Raw genomic sequence first — 14,921 nt, 5'->3', positions numbered from 1 at the left:
GCTGTTTATACAGACCTCGCAAGAGCTCTTCAGGGCAGTCTTGATAGACCTAATTTCCTTCATGAAGGAAGCGAAGTTCCAACAGCCAAAATGGCTTTCTTGAGAAATTATAGCTGGTAAGCAGCAGGCCAGGGCTTCTCCTTGAATCTTCACCCGTAGAAAACCACCTTGGGGGACTGAGGAGATGGCTCTGTGGGCAATGTGACTGTTATATAAGCATGAGGCTCGAGTTTAGACGCCCAGGACCAGCGTGGTGGCACCTGTAATCCCAGTACTGCAGAGACTGAGACAGGTGGATTCCTGGAGCTTATTAGCAGTCCAGCCTAGCCAATCAGTGAGCTCCAGATTTAGTGAGAGCTCCTGACTCAAAAAAAGAAAGAGCAATGGAAGACATGCATCACGGGAAACCACTGTGGAGACCAGGCCTCCACACACAACTACAGACACACCTAAAGACACACATGAACACACACACACACACACACACGTATGCACCACAGCACATGCGAGCACACACACACACACAGAGACACACCAATCATCTTGGGTATATGTCATGAAAGCTGGCCCAGGGTAGGGCTGCATTCTTTAAAGAAGCCCTCCCAATGTCAGACGCCCTGACTTGAAGAGTCTCACTGCCACTGCAGACCGTGTTGTTCAGCGAGGAATGCCTGAGGCGGGTGGGGATTGCAGCCCCTCAGAATCTACACGTCTCTGGATGCCTAACCCAGAGGGAGATGGTGTGGGCTGGCCAAGGCTACTCTTCCTCACAACAGGACTTTCCCTTAATGTGTTTGCACAGCGCGCTGTGGAAGCCTCCCGCAGCTCACACGGACGAGAACCAGCCCTGTGAGCTCTCTTCCCACTGGTGGGAACTAGCAGGAAGGAAAGGAAGAGAATCCGAGAGTCAACAGATAACGCGCATGCGCATCTCTCCTCCCTTATCGCCAGCTGTTGATGATCTGTATTTGCCGAAATCATCAATAGCTGTACCAACTTTCTCAGTTCTTATAAGGAGAAAGAAAAAAAGAAAGAAAGGAGGAAAGAAATGAGAAAGCTCATTGTGTGAAAAAGAAGAAAAGAAAATTTGCTTCTGCTTTCTGTCCTCGGAAGTCTTGGACAAAGTCAGTCCAACATCTGGATGCAGAGCTCAAAAGTTACAGATGTTTTCCTGGCCAAAAGGCTTATTTCTGTACTGATTTTCTATGTGCTGCAGGAGCAATGGAAAGAAAAAGAAAAATGGGGCGTTGGACTCCTGTAAGCCACAAGTTTCCTGAGTCACCTTGGCAAGCAGTCCACCTATTAGACAGTTCCAATTTAGAGATGGAGGGCCTGAGATACCAACCAGGAAACTCGGGCGTACTCTGCACCAGAGATCAACGTGGTGTGGTTATGAGGTGGTCAAGGTGGGAGGAGCTGAAGTTCCCAGCCACTTAGCTCCCTGGGAAAGCTGCTGAGGCAGGGAGGAAGGGGGACTCGCTTCTTCTTCCAGCAGATTCTCCGCCAGTTTGTCCGCTGGAGTCTTCTTTACAGTTTGATCCCACCTCACAAGCCATTTGAAGTCTGAATGGACCAGCCGGGTCCAGGAAGGCAGTGAAGAGGCACAGACTGGGTGTTTATGTAGATACTAGACCAGTCAAACTGGGCAGGTGCATACAGAGCCCTGTCCCAGGAGGGTAAAATCCATGCTCAGCCTCAGATCTGAACTACTTGGGAAGACAGTGAAGGAATACACAAACACGTGTGTCCTTAGCCCTGTTCCTCCTAGCTGCTAAGTGAAATTATGTTAGCTCTTAAATCCTTTAATTAAAGAGATTGAGCCTTATTAAAAAGGAAACTATTCTCATGGGAAAAAATAATCTCCAAGCTGTTATGGGTGGTTTATATGCCAACAGCCTTCTATGCTTGCTGGGAAAGAAAACACTGTGTCATATCTAGACCTACTGAACCAGCACAAGGGCACAGGGCGCACGCTCTCTCTCTCTCTCTCTCTCTCTCTCTCTCTCTCTCTCTCTCTCTCTCTCTCTCTCTTTCTCTCTCTCTCCCTCTCTCATAGAACTGCTTTTATAAACAGTTATAATTCTCAAGCAGTGATTTTATTTTCCTAAAATTTAAATTTTCCTAATAAAGAAAATTTATTGCCGGGCATGATGGCTTGCACCTATAATCCCAGCACTCAGGCTGAGGCAGGAGGGTGGCACAAGTTCAGGCCACCCTGGGCTACACAGGAAGTTCTAAGTCATCCTGGGCTTCAGCGTGACACAGGCGCTATCTCTAAAAGCCAAATAACAAAATGTGTTCTTTAGATGCATGTTCCTTTTGGAAAAAATATCCCTACACATTGTATAGCATGATTCCTGCCTGTGTTGCACGTCTGTCTGTCTGTCTTGTGGGTTCCCTGAGACTCACTCTAAGACCCCACAGTGTGTAATCAATGGAGACACATCCCATGGAGACACAGTAGAACCATATGATCACGTGTGTGCCTCTAAACTGATATCTCTAGCTGCTAACCTCTTTTCATTGGTCCAAGAGGACAGAATGCTTTGCCAACAACCTGAGTTCGAGCTCCAGGATCCACATGGCAGATGGAGAGAAATGACTACCGTTAAGTTGTTCTTTGATCTCTACCCTCATGCACGTGGGTACCCAATGTGTGTGTGTGTGTGTGTGTGTGTGTGTGTGTGTGTGTGTATGCACACATGCACTCTATAAATAAATGTAATAAGGAAATAAAGGAGAGAGAGAGCTTCAGACACAGCAAGCCACAAACAGCACCTCTTTTGCATTCTATTTGCTTCATGTAGATTTGTAGGGGACACTCAGAGTTGACATGGTGAACGAGGTGCAGAAGGAAGGCATTGTAGTAGAATGAGTGTTGAATAGTCAAACCTGGGAAGCCAAAGGGAGGAAATTGGAAGACAGCCCAACAGAGCCTCTGCAAAGCTCCGAAGGGCGCACCCTGCACAAGGCGGTTCCACCATAGGCGTTGGCATGAGGCTTTGCTCACAGGGGTACCTCGGCAAGCATGTACGAGAGAGGAGGCTCCCCATCTCCTACTAGTTCCTCTTACTCGTTTTACTACTTTCAAGCTCAGTATCTCCGGTTGCTAAGCGCCTCTGGTCCCCACAGTCACCCAGGGACCAGCTTGTCCTAGCCTCCATCTTGGATCCTCACCCACGCGAGTGACAGCCTCACTCAGTACAACAAAAGGACTTTACAGACCCATTTCGGCTCCCTGCTGCTTCCCTCCTCCTCGCGGCTATGGCCCCTCCCCCAGCTTACCATAATCAGGGGAAAGTGGGAAATTCCGTGGCCACCCAATCCCGCCACCCAATCCCACGGTTTCCCACAGACCTAAGGTGTATCTGTGAGACGTGGTGTGAGGCAAACTTAAAAGGCAGATCCTGCAAGGAGTTGCTGATTTCAACGAATGGTTCTGAAAATGCTGACGAGAAAGGAGATCTAAATGTTGTATTTAGAAATATTATACTTTTCTAATATATACTAGAAGCATAAACAAGGTGTGCCCTGTGATCTTTAGAGTGACCAGTTTGTAGAATGCACATCCATGTATAGGCACGGGTGTGTGCACACACTTCTAAATGGATTGGTGAGGTAACTAATGATGGGGAATTTGAGAGATGTGTGCGAGGAAACATTTGTTTTGCAAATACAAATAGCATCAGACTTTCCCAGGGATGAGGCCCTAATGTAGCATTCAATATCAAATGGTCAGTCCTGAAATCCTATATATACAAGCAACATTAAGTAGACTCATTAAATATCATTAAACATTAAATAGCATCATTATATTTTATTTTTATAATTTTAATTAAAATATAATTACATCATTTCCCCCCTTTTTCTTTATTCACTCCAATGCCTTCCATGGCTCCTCCCTCACTCCCTCTTAAATTCATGATCTCTGTTTCATTATTATTGCTACACACACACACACACACACACACACAGCCTGCTGAGTCTGTTTAACGTTGCTTGTATATGTAGGATTTCAGGACTGACCATTTGATAATTAGGGGCACATCCCCGGGAAAGTCTGTTTGTCCCTCTCTCTGCAGCACATGTGTGTATAATTCCTTCTCTAGGGGTAGGGCCCAGTGAGATCCTCTTCCTGTGTTAACAAGTCCATTGATGTTGTTGTTCAGGTCTTGTTTAGGCAGCCATATTGATGAGGTATCATGGGCCATGGCTTCCCAGTCATTTCTAGGAAACACGATCTCACGGCAGATTTTTTACTGGAAAAAAAAACTTTTAACTACAAAGATGAATTTCATAAGTTGATCATATTATGAAATTGGATGTCCGCCAGGTGTAAGTGACATTGTGCTCCTGGGAAGATCCTGGGTGAGGAAAGAGACAACGTTTGCACGTAAAACGTAATTGTGCACATGCACGCCTGCGTAAGTGTGTTAGAATACAGGCTAGGCGTTCTTAAGTGGTGCTTACAACACTGCTGACACAGTGAGTTGGGACCTTGATGTTTTTCAACTTTTGTTTTATTTGAAACTTCTCAAAGTAAAAGGCTACAGAAACAGAAGATAAACATCACAGAACAGGGACACAGAGGGAGCCTTCTGCTGTGTTGTGGGGGGACGTTCAAAAACAGCCATCATCTAAGGTCAGCCTGCAGACACCCACATCTGAAATCCAGAGATACCCTAACACACCCTGGTGACCGGACTGCTGGAGACGTCTTTGAGGAAGATGTCTGTCTGCTCTTTGCTTTAAGGAGTGGGAAGATACAACTGACTCAAGTGTGGAGAATAATTGTTACCTCAGCCACAGATGGGACATTTCTTGTGTCACACCCTCCGCGAGTCTCAAGCACCTTCAGGGAAAAGCTGACAAGAGAAAGAGACCAGGGAGGAGTTGTGTTAACCGGTGTCTTCTGGATATGACAGGACCATGGAACTCAGGAGCTGGAAGCAGGTGTGGTTGCCTACACAAGACCCGTACAAGGTGAAGCCAAGTTAACCTCCTAGCATGGAGGGGGAAGGGACTCAAGATACACCATGTGCAATTCTCAGAGAACTCATAAAAGGGTGTGTAAAGGATGGGAGGTCCAATTACACATGCCAGGCTTCTTTCACGACTCCACCACCACCACCGTCATCACAATATCCGCGTTGCTGGTGGTGCCACTTAAACAATTCTACTGGTGTAATTCAAACATTTATTTTGTCAGAATCTGTGCTCAGAGATAATATAAAACATGCGGTGAAAAGCCACGTGACTCTCTCTGGGTCCCTGAGGAGGTGAATGATTCAGGGTTAAAGCATGCTTCTGCCTGTTGCTCTCTCAGAAGACCCTCCAGGGAACAGTGGTCACTCCCATTTGATAAGATCAGGACTGGAGCCTTTATGAGCCTGTGTGCTGGTTTGTCCACAAACTCTTACTGTCTCCCACTCTTCCAGCAAGCCCTGCAGTGAGACTGGCCCTGGAGCATGGTGCAAGAGATGGGTGAAACCGAGCATCAAGTCACTATGTCTTGCAGGGTCTGCACCTTTCTCTTTGGGGGTGGAGGTAAGGGTTCCTCTCCATCTAGGAGACATTCTATGCAATTCACACACTATAAGGAACAGCCCACCTCCCTGACTGTGTGGCCCCTGGAAAGCCGGTGTCCTTGTCTCTTCCTCACACCCAGCCAGCAGTGTCTGAGGGAAGGTGTGATGAATCCAGCCATCATTTTATTGGCTCTCTCTCTCTCTCTTTCTATTTTGGGAATTGGTAAGAAACCCTGGTCTTTGCAGCCCTCTTTACCAGTACAGGGTGGGGCTCAGTAGGAGGCACCTAGCTGAAAGACTGGGGTGGTACTAAGATGGGGGGGTCACTGGCACACAACATAACCCTAATCTATCTATCATCTATCTATCTATCTATCTATCTATCTATCTATCATCTATCTATCTATCTATCTATCCATCCATCCATCTACCTGTCTATCCATCTATCTATCTATGTATCTATCATCCTTTTATTCATTCATTTTTCTCCCTCCCATCTTCCTTTCCTCCCTCTCCCTTCTCTCCCTCTTTTTTTCTCTCTCCCTCCTCCCCTCCCTCCTCCACCCCTCGAGCTCAGCACTAACTCTTGGTAGTAGACACTCTCTGCAGTTCTTTCCTCAGAACCAAGCACACCAAGTGTAGCCAGGAAACATCCTTTCAAATATATCTCCACATTTAATGTGGGCCAGAAACCAAATGCAAACCCTCTTATTTGCCCTTTAAGGCCAGAGGCAGGCTTTCTTTTTTTTTTTATTGATGATTTATTAATTTATTTTTTTTAAAACAATCTATCATTTCAGAGGCTCTAAAGGCATACTCCTAAGACGTTTGAAAGAGCAGAACGGTTGGACTAAATTTAGCATCCTAACAGCCAGTTGTCATCTATGTAATGAAAGATTTAAACAGAAAGAAATTCAGCCCCAGACAGAGGAGGCAGAGAGGGATGACAAGAGGAGACCTAACAGACAAATACATTTTTAAAAGGTGCTGAAGGAAAAGAAACACGGTTAGCAGCCTTACCATTTCCTTTCTTACCAGCATCTGAGAGGCCTAATTGTTATTCATGGAGTTGCTGACTGAACACGGAATTGCCTAATAGGTGGATGCCTGTCTTTCATGTTGCAATAGCCAATATTTTGCACACTGCCTAGCATATAATAAGAGATAATGAATACATGTTGTAAAAGTAAGCAGATTGGTGTGTGTGTGTGTGTGTGTGTGTGTGAGAGAGAGAGAGAGAGAGAGAGAGAGAGAGAGAGAGATCATCATATCAGAGACTTCTAGCCTTGTAGGTAAGACAAAGTTCACTTACACATGTAGGTTAATTTCCAGGATCTTGGGCCAGCCTAACTAGTACTCATTAACTAGTACTCAGGGGAGGATGGCCAAAGCCAGTGCTCTCTGCTAACCTGCAAAGGTCTCTCTACCTGAGCTAGAAATGCTGCTTTATTTGTTTTTGTTGTTTTTGTGTTTGTATTTGTGTTTGTTGATACTATGCTTCAAATCAGAGATTCCACAGTGAGTCCCTGTGTGGGTACAAGAGCGTGTAAGAGACTCCATACAGACTGCCCGGATGCTATGACAGGGCAGACAACACAGGTACCCCAGAAACTTCCTTCCTCAGGGTCAAGTTAGGCTTCATCCAAGGACTACCTGTGCACATCAGAGAAATTTGGGGTTATGGCCGAAGACGTCTCACGTCTTTTTAAAAACATGATGATTTGTGTGTGCGTGTGTGTGCGTGCGTACGTGTGTGTGCATGCGTACATGTGTGTATGCATGTGTGTGCGTGTGTGCATGTTTGTGTGCGTGTGTGGACACATAGCACTTTGCATATGTATGCAGATGTCAGAAGATAACCCCTAGGTAGAAGTCAGTTCTCTCCTCTCCCATGTGGGTTCTGGGGAACACACTTAGGTCCCCACTCCTGGTGAGCGTCTTTGCTTGCTGGGTCATCTCATCTCTCTCACACCTTGAAGACACAGTTCGGAAGAGACCAAGCACTGTACCTGAGGGCCCGGACAGAATGCAGACATCCGGAACTAGAAGCCCTCCCTTCCCTCAGTCCCCCTTTCTTCATTCCGTGTATCCTAGAGTTACATATGAATTTTACTTTTTTATTTCCTTTAATGGTGTCTTCATGACACCACCGCACAAAAACGGCATGACATGAAGAGGCATTTGGTAGAGTTTAAGATCCCAGTTGGTTTGAAGCAATTTTCTTTGAAGACATCTATCTCCTCTACTACTCCTGGACTCAAAAAAGTTCTTACGCCTCTAACAATAACAGCACACACATATTCAGGCCTTTTTACATCTCTTTATTAGAAATAAATGGTATTTAGTCAGACAATAATAGCTCTATCATCAGCTAACTTTTCAGTGACATAGTTTTCTGTGGCAGACTGGTGACCCAGAGGTCTAACTCACAAAGGAGGTAAAGAGTATGTTTCCGATACCATCCAAGAGACAAAACACAGCGAATTAGGCTCATACCACCCATGAGAAGAAACAGCAAATTAGGGTCAAGTCTGTAGAGAAGGCAAGGGGAGGTGGGCCATGGGAGCTGGTGGAAGTGAGCCTACCACCAGGCTTTGAGGCCTGGCCATAAAGCACTATCCCCCAACAAGTGGGCCCAAGAATACGCTGTGGGCCGATGTGGCTCAGTGGTAGGGCATTTCCAAAGCAGTTCTCAGGTGTCCTGTCCATAGGGGAGGTTCTCTTGTGAGCCACCTGAAGACTGAACCCAAGCAAAGAGGAAGGCAGTTGTTGGTCTTTATGCATAGTTGAAGTGACCATTCTGAATTTTGCTATTTTATTATTGTTGTTGATTTTCAATCGCTTACTCCTTGCTCAGCTGACTCAAGTCTGACAGGGCTGGCTAAGCACTTCCTAAGTGGGTAGCATTCTTTCAGAAACCTTTCCCTGTTCCACTGCAAACCTCTACCAGTGTTTGAATGAGACACTCTCAGGTTGAGAGAGAGAGAGAGAGAGAGAGAGAGAGAGGGGACAATGGTGAGAGCCACTCTGAAAGCAGCTGCAGGCTGGGAGGTGGCTGAAGGAGTTGGGATTTTCCTTAGCAAGCTAATATCTTTTAGACAAGAACACCTCTTTATATCTCTCTGCAAGATGCTTCTGTCAGTGCAAGTCTTCTCCCCAATGGAAAACCACACCGGCACATCTTAGTTCTTTCTTCACTGACCCTCACTAACTCAATGTGGAGAATGGTCCCCGAAGGAAAAGTGAGAAGTGACGCACGCCATCATGTCTGTGGGGACTTTACTTGAGCATGCAAGCCAGAGTCCACAGAGTTGGAAAAGAGGCATTGTTACTGTTTGCCCACCTGAAGTCAAACCACTCTTGGATGCAGGACTGAGGGGCCAGTTTAGTGACTTGGCCCTGAGTGGTGTCATGAAACTTGTCAGTGAAACTCAGGAGTCAGAGGGAAAAAACGCTGGAGATGAAACTCAAGAATCGACTAAGACTGTGCCTCGGAGGACCTTCTGCGGGTCTGTAGCTGTTTAAGGTATTTGCTCACCAAACATTCCCTCCTGCCAGTGTGTGGGGGGGGGGGTCCTAGCCTGAAGCTCCACAGATCTCCGATCTCCACACTGAGTTTCCATCCCTGTCTCTTGTGCGCACACGTGTGTGTGTGTGTGTGTGTGTGTGTGTGTGTGTGGAGGGGGCTGTGATCTTGAGCACAGCAGTCAGGTCTGGGAACTCCTGTCCTGTTTACTGGCCTCAGGGGAGAGGGCTTCACACCCCCCCTTACCTAAGCTATATCACTCCTTGGGCTAAGGTGGATGGCAACTGATTTTAGCAATAGTGCTAACCCCCTGTGGGATAGACTCTCACTGCTTACAAAGGTTCCAGGCAGTGCAAACATCGAGACCCCAAAGTCCACAATAAGCCTGGAGAATACTCCCAAACCTCAGGGTAGTTGAAGGAGCACATTAGAGATGTGTTTCATTTTTAAAAAATGTGTTTTATATGTATACTTATAAGTGTAGCTGTGTGCGTATGTTCTCTGTGCACGTGTCCGTGTTCTCTGACATCAGCTGTCCTCCTTGGACGACTATCCACCTTTATTTTATGAGACAGAGTCTCTCACTGGAACCGAGGCTCACTTATTCCATGAGACTATTGCATAGTCTTTCTCCGGGTTTGGGGGTGGGGCAGGAGGGGCTATGGTCAACACACTCAGCTTTGAAGTAGGGTGTGCTACGGTTCAGGCCACCAGATCTCACGTTTGCACAGCAGGCTGACTGAAGCATCTCCCCAGTCTTGAATTTTTAATCTCATCACTGGTCTCTGGCTTGCCTTAATGCAATTTTATAACACACTTTCCTCAAGGTATAACTTAACTTTATGAAGAACATTTGACATCTGCCTTTATGGTGGGGTCACCCTACCAAAGTGCTCAGCCGACACAGACATGTAATCTGTCTGCGATTAAGCCGAATACATTATTTCCTTCTTTCTTCGAGGGTTCACTGCCTGGCTGACCATTCCCACTGTGGAACACAGGTGCAAGGGCAGGCTCTTCCTGAGTGGGCTGTCAGGGCTTTAACCAAACTTTATTTGTAATACATGCATGACTTGTCTTGAGAAGTGGGCATAAAAGGGAGAAAAATCAAAGTAAACTGAAAAAGAAAGAAAATGAAAAGAAAAGAAAAAATAATAAAAAGGAAAAGAAAATACTGTGAAGGCGCTTTTTCCATAGGAAAAAAATATTTTATTTTTTTAAGAACAAATTCAGTTTGAAAGAGACGTGGAATGTGGCTGCTCGGATCTCGTCTTCTGGGGCTAACTGTCATGTGAAAGTAAAAGCAGGTTTGGAACCTATGACAGGCTAGTAAAATAAAACAAAGAAAAAAATATTTATAACTCAAGCATAATACTGTGTTACTTACAAATTGGACAATGAAATTAAATAAATATTCATGGTACATAATTACGGCACAAATATGCAGCAATTTGGCAACCTTTTATACCATTTTTTTTTCCTCATTACAGTGCAAAGGGGGAATGACACTGCCGTTAAACAAGCTGTAGCTAAATACATTGCAAAATTCAGATTTTATACAAAACATCTCGCTTAGACTTTATAAAAAACCAACATTGCTCTATGTACACAATCTGGGTAAGAAAAGCCATTTCTGTCTTGTTTTCATGTGTATTTTTTATTAAAAAGGTGAGTAAGGCTACTGTAACACCCCGAATCCATAGACGGTAAGATCTGACCTACCTATTTACAGCATCTTCTTACACAGGATGGTGCAAGCTCCCAAGTCAGGTGACCGGGATGGGAATACAAGCAAGGCATTTACAGTAACTTTTCCAAAGCTGAACCAACTCCAAATAAGGGGACAGTTGGTAGATTGTCATCTTCTGCACCAGACACAAAACAGACGCACAGGGTAACTCTTCATCAATTCATCTGATTTTTCACAGTTTAGCATAGGACCAAAAAAAAAAAATGTAGCCAACTGATGACACAGACATTTGATTTCATTAAAATCAGACGGCTTCCCATGTCTCCCCTCCTCATCCCTCTCCCTCCCCGTTCCTACGACTTTTGATGGCTTACCAGAAAATCTTGCGAGAATGCACAGGAGAGGCTGGGGTGACGGAAAGAATTACATATGTACTGTGGCTGATCGCCATGGCAACCCCCCACAGAAATATGATATAGATATATATAATATATACTGGAGATATATATTATACATATATGTACACACGTGTACCACACACCCACTCACACATACACATACGTTGAACCAACATCATTTTCAGGTTTGGGAAGCAGGGAATGATTTCTGTGACAACTTATTGTTACAGGTACTCACTGGAGGTCTGAGAACCTTCAAATGCTGTCGTTACAATTTTTTTTTTCTCCTCCCAATTCAGAAAGCAAAATGTTACCATAGTAACAGGACTCTGTTAAAGATGTCTATTTTGCATAGCACATAAAAAAAAAAAAAGTAGGCTTCTTGCTTCCTGTTTATTCTTCTGGAAGGGCAGGGATAGGAACAGGAGAGGAGGGACCCACAGCTAAACTTTCAACTGTAACTCCCTCAGTGTGACCTGCTGGATTCCAGAGAACACTTCAGCCCATAGGGCAAGGGAAAACCCAACACAGACAGTGAAGGCCAGCCCTCCTTGTCTAACACAGGGCACAGTGCACCGATTTCCTGGCGTTTGGGGGGGCTGGCCTTCCTCGTCTACAGTTCCGTGAGATTTCTGCGGGACTTTGTTATTTTCGTCTTCTGTTCTCGTTACTGATAACTTTTTGGGGCGACACAGCTTCTCTCAGAAGTAGCTATCCAGTCGTTAACTCTGTAAAGCACTAAGGGCTGGGATCGCTTTCATCACCACGGCTAACGAAATCCCACATCTCCTGGTGTGTATTGTGTGTAATCTTAAAATATATATTAGTAAAAAAAATCTTTCATTTTATATCCCTTGTGTTCTATACACCTAATATAAATATGTCCTATCTCCCTCCTTCCCCTCGACATCATAACTTACTTCCATCTTAAGGACTCTTAGACGTGGGCCATGTGTGCTTTGCTTTGACAACGGAGCCCGGGTACAGCCTCACAGCCCGGACAGCACGGCCGGCCATAAACCAAAAACCAAAGTGTAAGGCTCAATCGGGGAGGGGGAGGGGCACTTATGGGGGCTGGGGAGGGGGATCTGACCTACCTTTCCTAATGAGAATTCCCCAATAACCTCAGTGGTGATGGACTTACAGCCTGTTTGACCTTTGGCTTTTCAACTTGTAGGTCAGACTTGGCTCTCTGCTAATCTCCTAAATGCTTTCCCTGTGTTTAATAAAATGGGGTAATATAGCAGCTGAGTCTGCTTAGACCATCTCCCAAAGCAGACGGACTCTCCCGCAGCTCCAGGGCTGCGCTTTAGTTTATTTTCTTATTGCCAGTACCTCAACAGTCCTGCCCCAGGACTTCGCCAGAGGCCTGTCCTCTCCCTCTGTGCTCTGGCTGGTCCTATCACAACAAATGACCCCTCTGGTTCCACAGTGGAAGAGGGATTTTTGATTCCCTGCTGCCTAGCCATGTGACGGTGAGTTGGGCACCACTGACCACAGTCTGTGGTCTCCCACCTGCCTCTTTCGGTAAAACCAAAGCACCTTCTATCATTTCCTTCTGGCTTCCCCACTATGCTCCAGGGGCAGCAGCCTTGACCTGCAGTGGCTGGAAGCCGGTGGAAGCCGGCACCCTTCCCACCGTCTCCACACCTCCCAGCCTTCCCGGCTGACCCAGACTCCAGGAAAGCAGGACTCTGTACCTAATACCCATCTAATTTGATCTTGGTGTAAAGGGTGGAGCCGGGACTCTGCGGTGAGGGTCCCTTAATGATGCAGAATGTGGTGAGGGGTCTGGGGAGGTGTCGGAGCCCTGGCAACAGAAGGAGTGAGTAAGGACTAAACGCTAGAGATCTTTTTGAAAACCTTACTGAGCCCGAGGTCCGAGTGACAAGTCCAGCGTGCACGGCAGGAAACATGGAGGCAGGGGCCGGCCTGGTGCACGGCCTTCTCCTAAGATGCTGCTGCACCTTCCATAGCCTACCGTGTCCTCCCCGGGCTCTGCAGATGCCTGAGAGGCTGGGTGCATGGCTTGGAGGTCCGCGAGGGAACGCGGTAGTCCAAGTGGGAATCTCCTAGCAGTCTTCCAGCTTCCGGGGAGGGTCTGTGGTTCCCCAAGGCCGAAAAGCTACAGACTACAAAACTGTCCAGCTCCAGGCTCTTCCAGGAGGCACCCCGCCCCCACAGCCAGGCTCAGGCAGTCCCTGCGCCCACATCAAGGCGCGAGTTCCCTTGGGAGGCGCAGGTCCCAGGCCTCAGACCTTGTAGTAAATGTTGGCAGGACTCTGTGGGGGCATCTCCTGCACGATGTACACTGGGTGCCCATAGTCCCCGCTGACCTTCTCGTAGTGCGGGCAGAAGACGCTGTCTGCAGTCCTTAGCGGTATGATAACGTCACTGGGTTCCGAGCCGTTATTGTTGCCACCTCGCTTGGGTGTGGCCAGTGTGCTGAGTGACAGCGTGGTCGTGTGCTGTGGAGAGTGTTTGCGGTGCCTCCTGCGGTACTTGAGCAGTAGTACTACCAAGGTGATGATGATGACGATGAAGATGATGCACCCTGATGCGATCCCTGCGAATAAGGCCACTTCGGAACCCAGGAGATTGTTCCCGGAATGCCCCGCGCTGTTGCCGTCAGTGCTGGAACCTGCACAAATGTAAGAAGAAGAGCCCGTTACTGTGGTCCTGGGACTGCGCTGTGGCTTGCAGGACCCTCAAAATGCAACGATTAAACATGGCCAACGGTCAACTCACAGGGAGAACTGACAGAGATCAACAGACGAGGTGAAGGAGCTCAAAAGGTCCAACACTCACTCACACACTATCCCCAGTAGCTTCCTTGTCTGTGTCTCCTGCAGCAGAAGGGCCGGACAGCCAGCCACGGGCTTCCATAGCCTCAGCACTTCATGGTGCACCGGACCCAGCAGAAAGAAAGGTGCCTGCTGCCGCCACGGCAGAGCACGGTGCATCCTTGCCCCGGCCTGGTCTTCCCTCACTCTAGAAGCCGTGTGTCATGTGCATCTTAAAACGCCTGCCTTCCGCAGACAGCCCTGCCTTCCGCAGACAGCCCTGCCTACTAGCAGATATGTGCCAGAAAGGAAGGAGTGATGGGGCCTGGGAAGGGGTTCAATTCGAAACTTGGTTGTATTATTTCATTTACACTTAAAATATATTTGGAAGGCAGCAGACGCTCTGGCACCGAACAGGCTGCTAACCCAAATGTTAGCACTAAAGAATTGCCTGGCACCGTTATCCTATCCATTTATCAATTTGTCACAAGGATTTGACACATCTTGTCATTGAAAGTTAGAAGGAAAAAAAAAAAAAAAACAAAACTTCCTTGAGTCTTGGAAAGAGGCATAATATTATGGTAGATCTAAATTCATGCCACCTCTGAAACCAGGACAAAGATCCTTACTACAAAGGTGCTGATGTGTGTCCACATTTTGTGAAATGGCACAGCACAATGAGCCACTACTGTTGAGAAAATGAGCCCATTTTAGAGGGCATGCTTCGGTCAGTGGGCCCTGTGATATTTTATTTTACAGAGAATGTGAAAAGCATTAAGGACAGCCACCTGGAAAGTACGCCATTAGGCAACGTTTTCTAAGACTCAGAAAATGATCGGCGAGGCTCTTTGTGGATTAGATGCAATTAGACAGGGATTAGGGCAAGAATTATATACACATTAGCATCAGCTTTGGGATGGCGTCAACGCTGAGCAGGATACGGCCTCAGCCAATGAGGACCCATCTGGCGGAACATTGCTGGTGACTGGCACTTCT

General features: G+C 46.7%; 1 protein-coding gene across 1 annotated transcript in view; it reads right to left on the bottom strand.

The window, feature by feature from the left end:
- Positions 1-12,011: 12,011 nt before the first annotated feature.
- Efnb2 (ephrin B2) overlaps positions 12,012-14,921 on the bottom strand; it is a 43,772-nt gene continuing 40,862 nt past the window's right edge. Inside the window, exon 5 of the mRNA XM_050136868.1 lies at positions 12,012-13,783. Within this exon, the coding sequence (XP_049992825.1) occupies positions 13,395-13,783 (389 nt within the window). The 3' untranslated portion in view covers positions 12,012-13,394. The remainder of the gene's footprint in view (positions 13,784-14,921) is intronic.

Source organism: Alexandromys fortis, unplaced genomic scaffold (genome assembly GCF_014885135.2).
Source record: "Alexandromys fortis isolate MF-2015 unplaced genomic scaffold, M_Fortis_MF-2015_v1.1 scaffold_3, whole genome shotgun sequence".
Taxonomy (NCBI): domain Eukaryota; kingdom Metazoa; phylum Chordata; class Mammalia; order Rodentia; family Cricetidae; genus Alexandromys; species Alexandromys fortis.
Note: the sequence above shows the minus strand (reverse complement) of the source record. Positions and strands in the feature narration are given on the sequence as shown.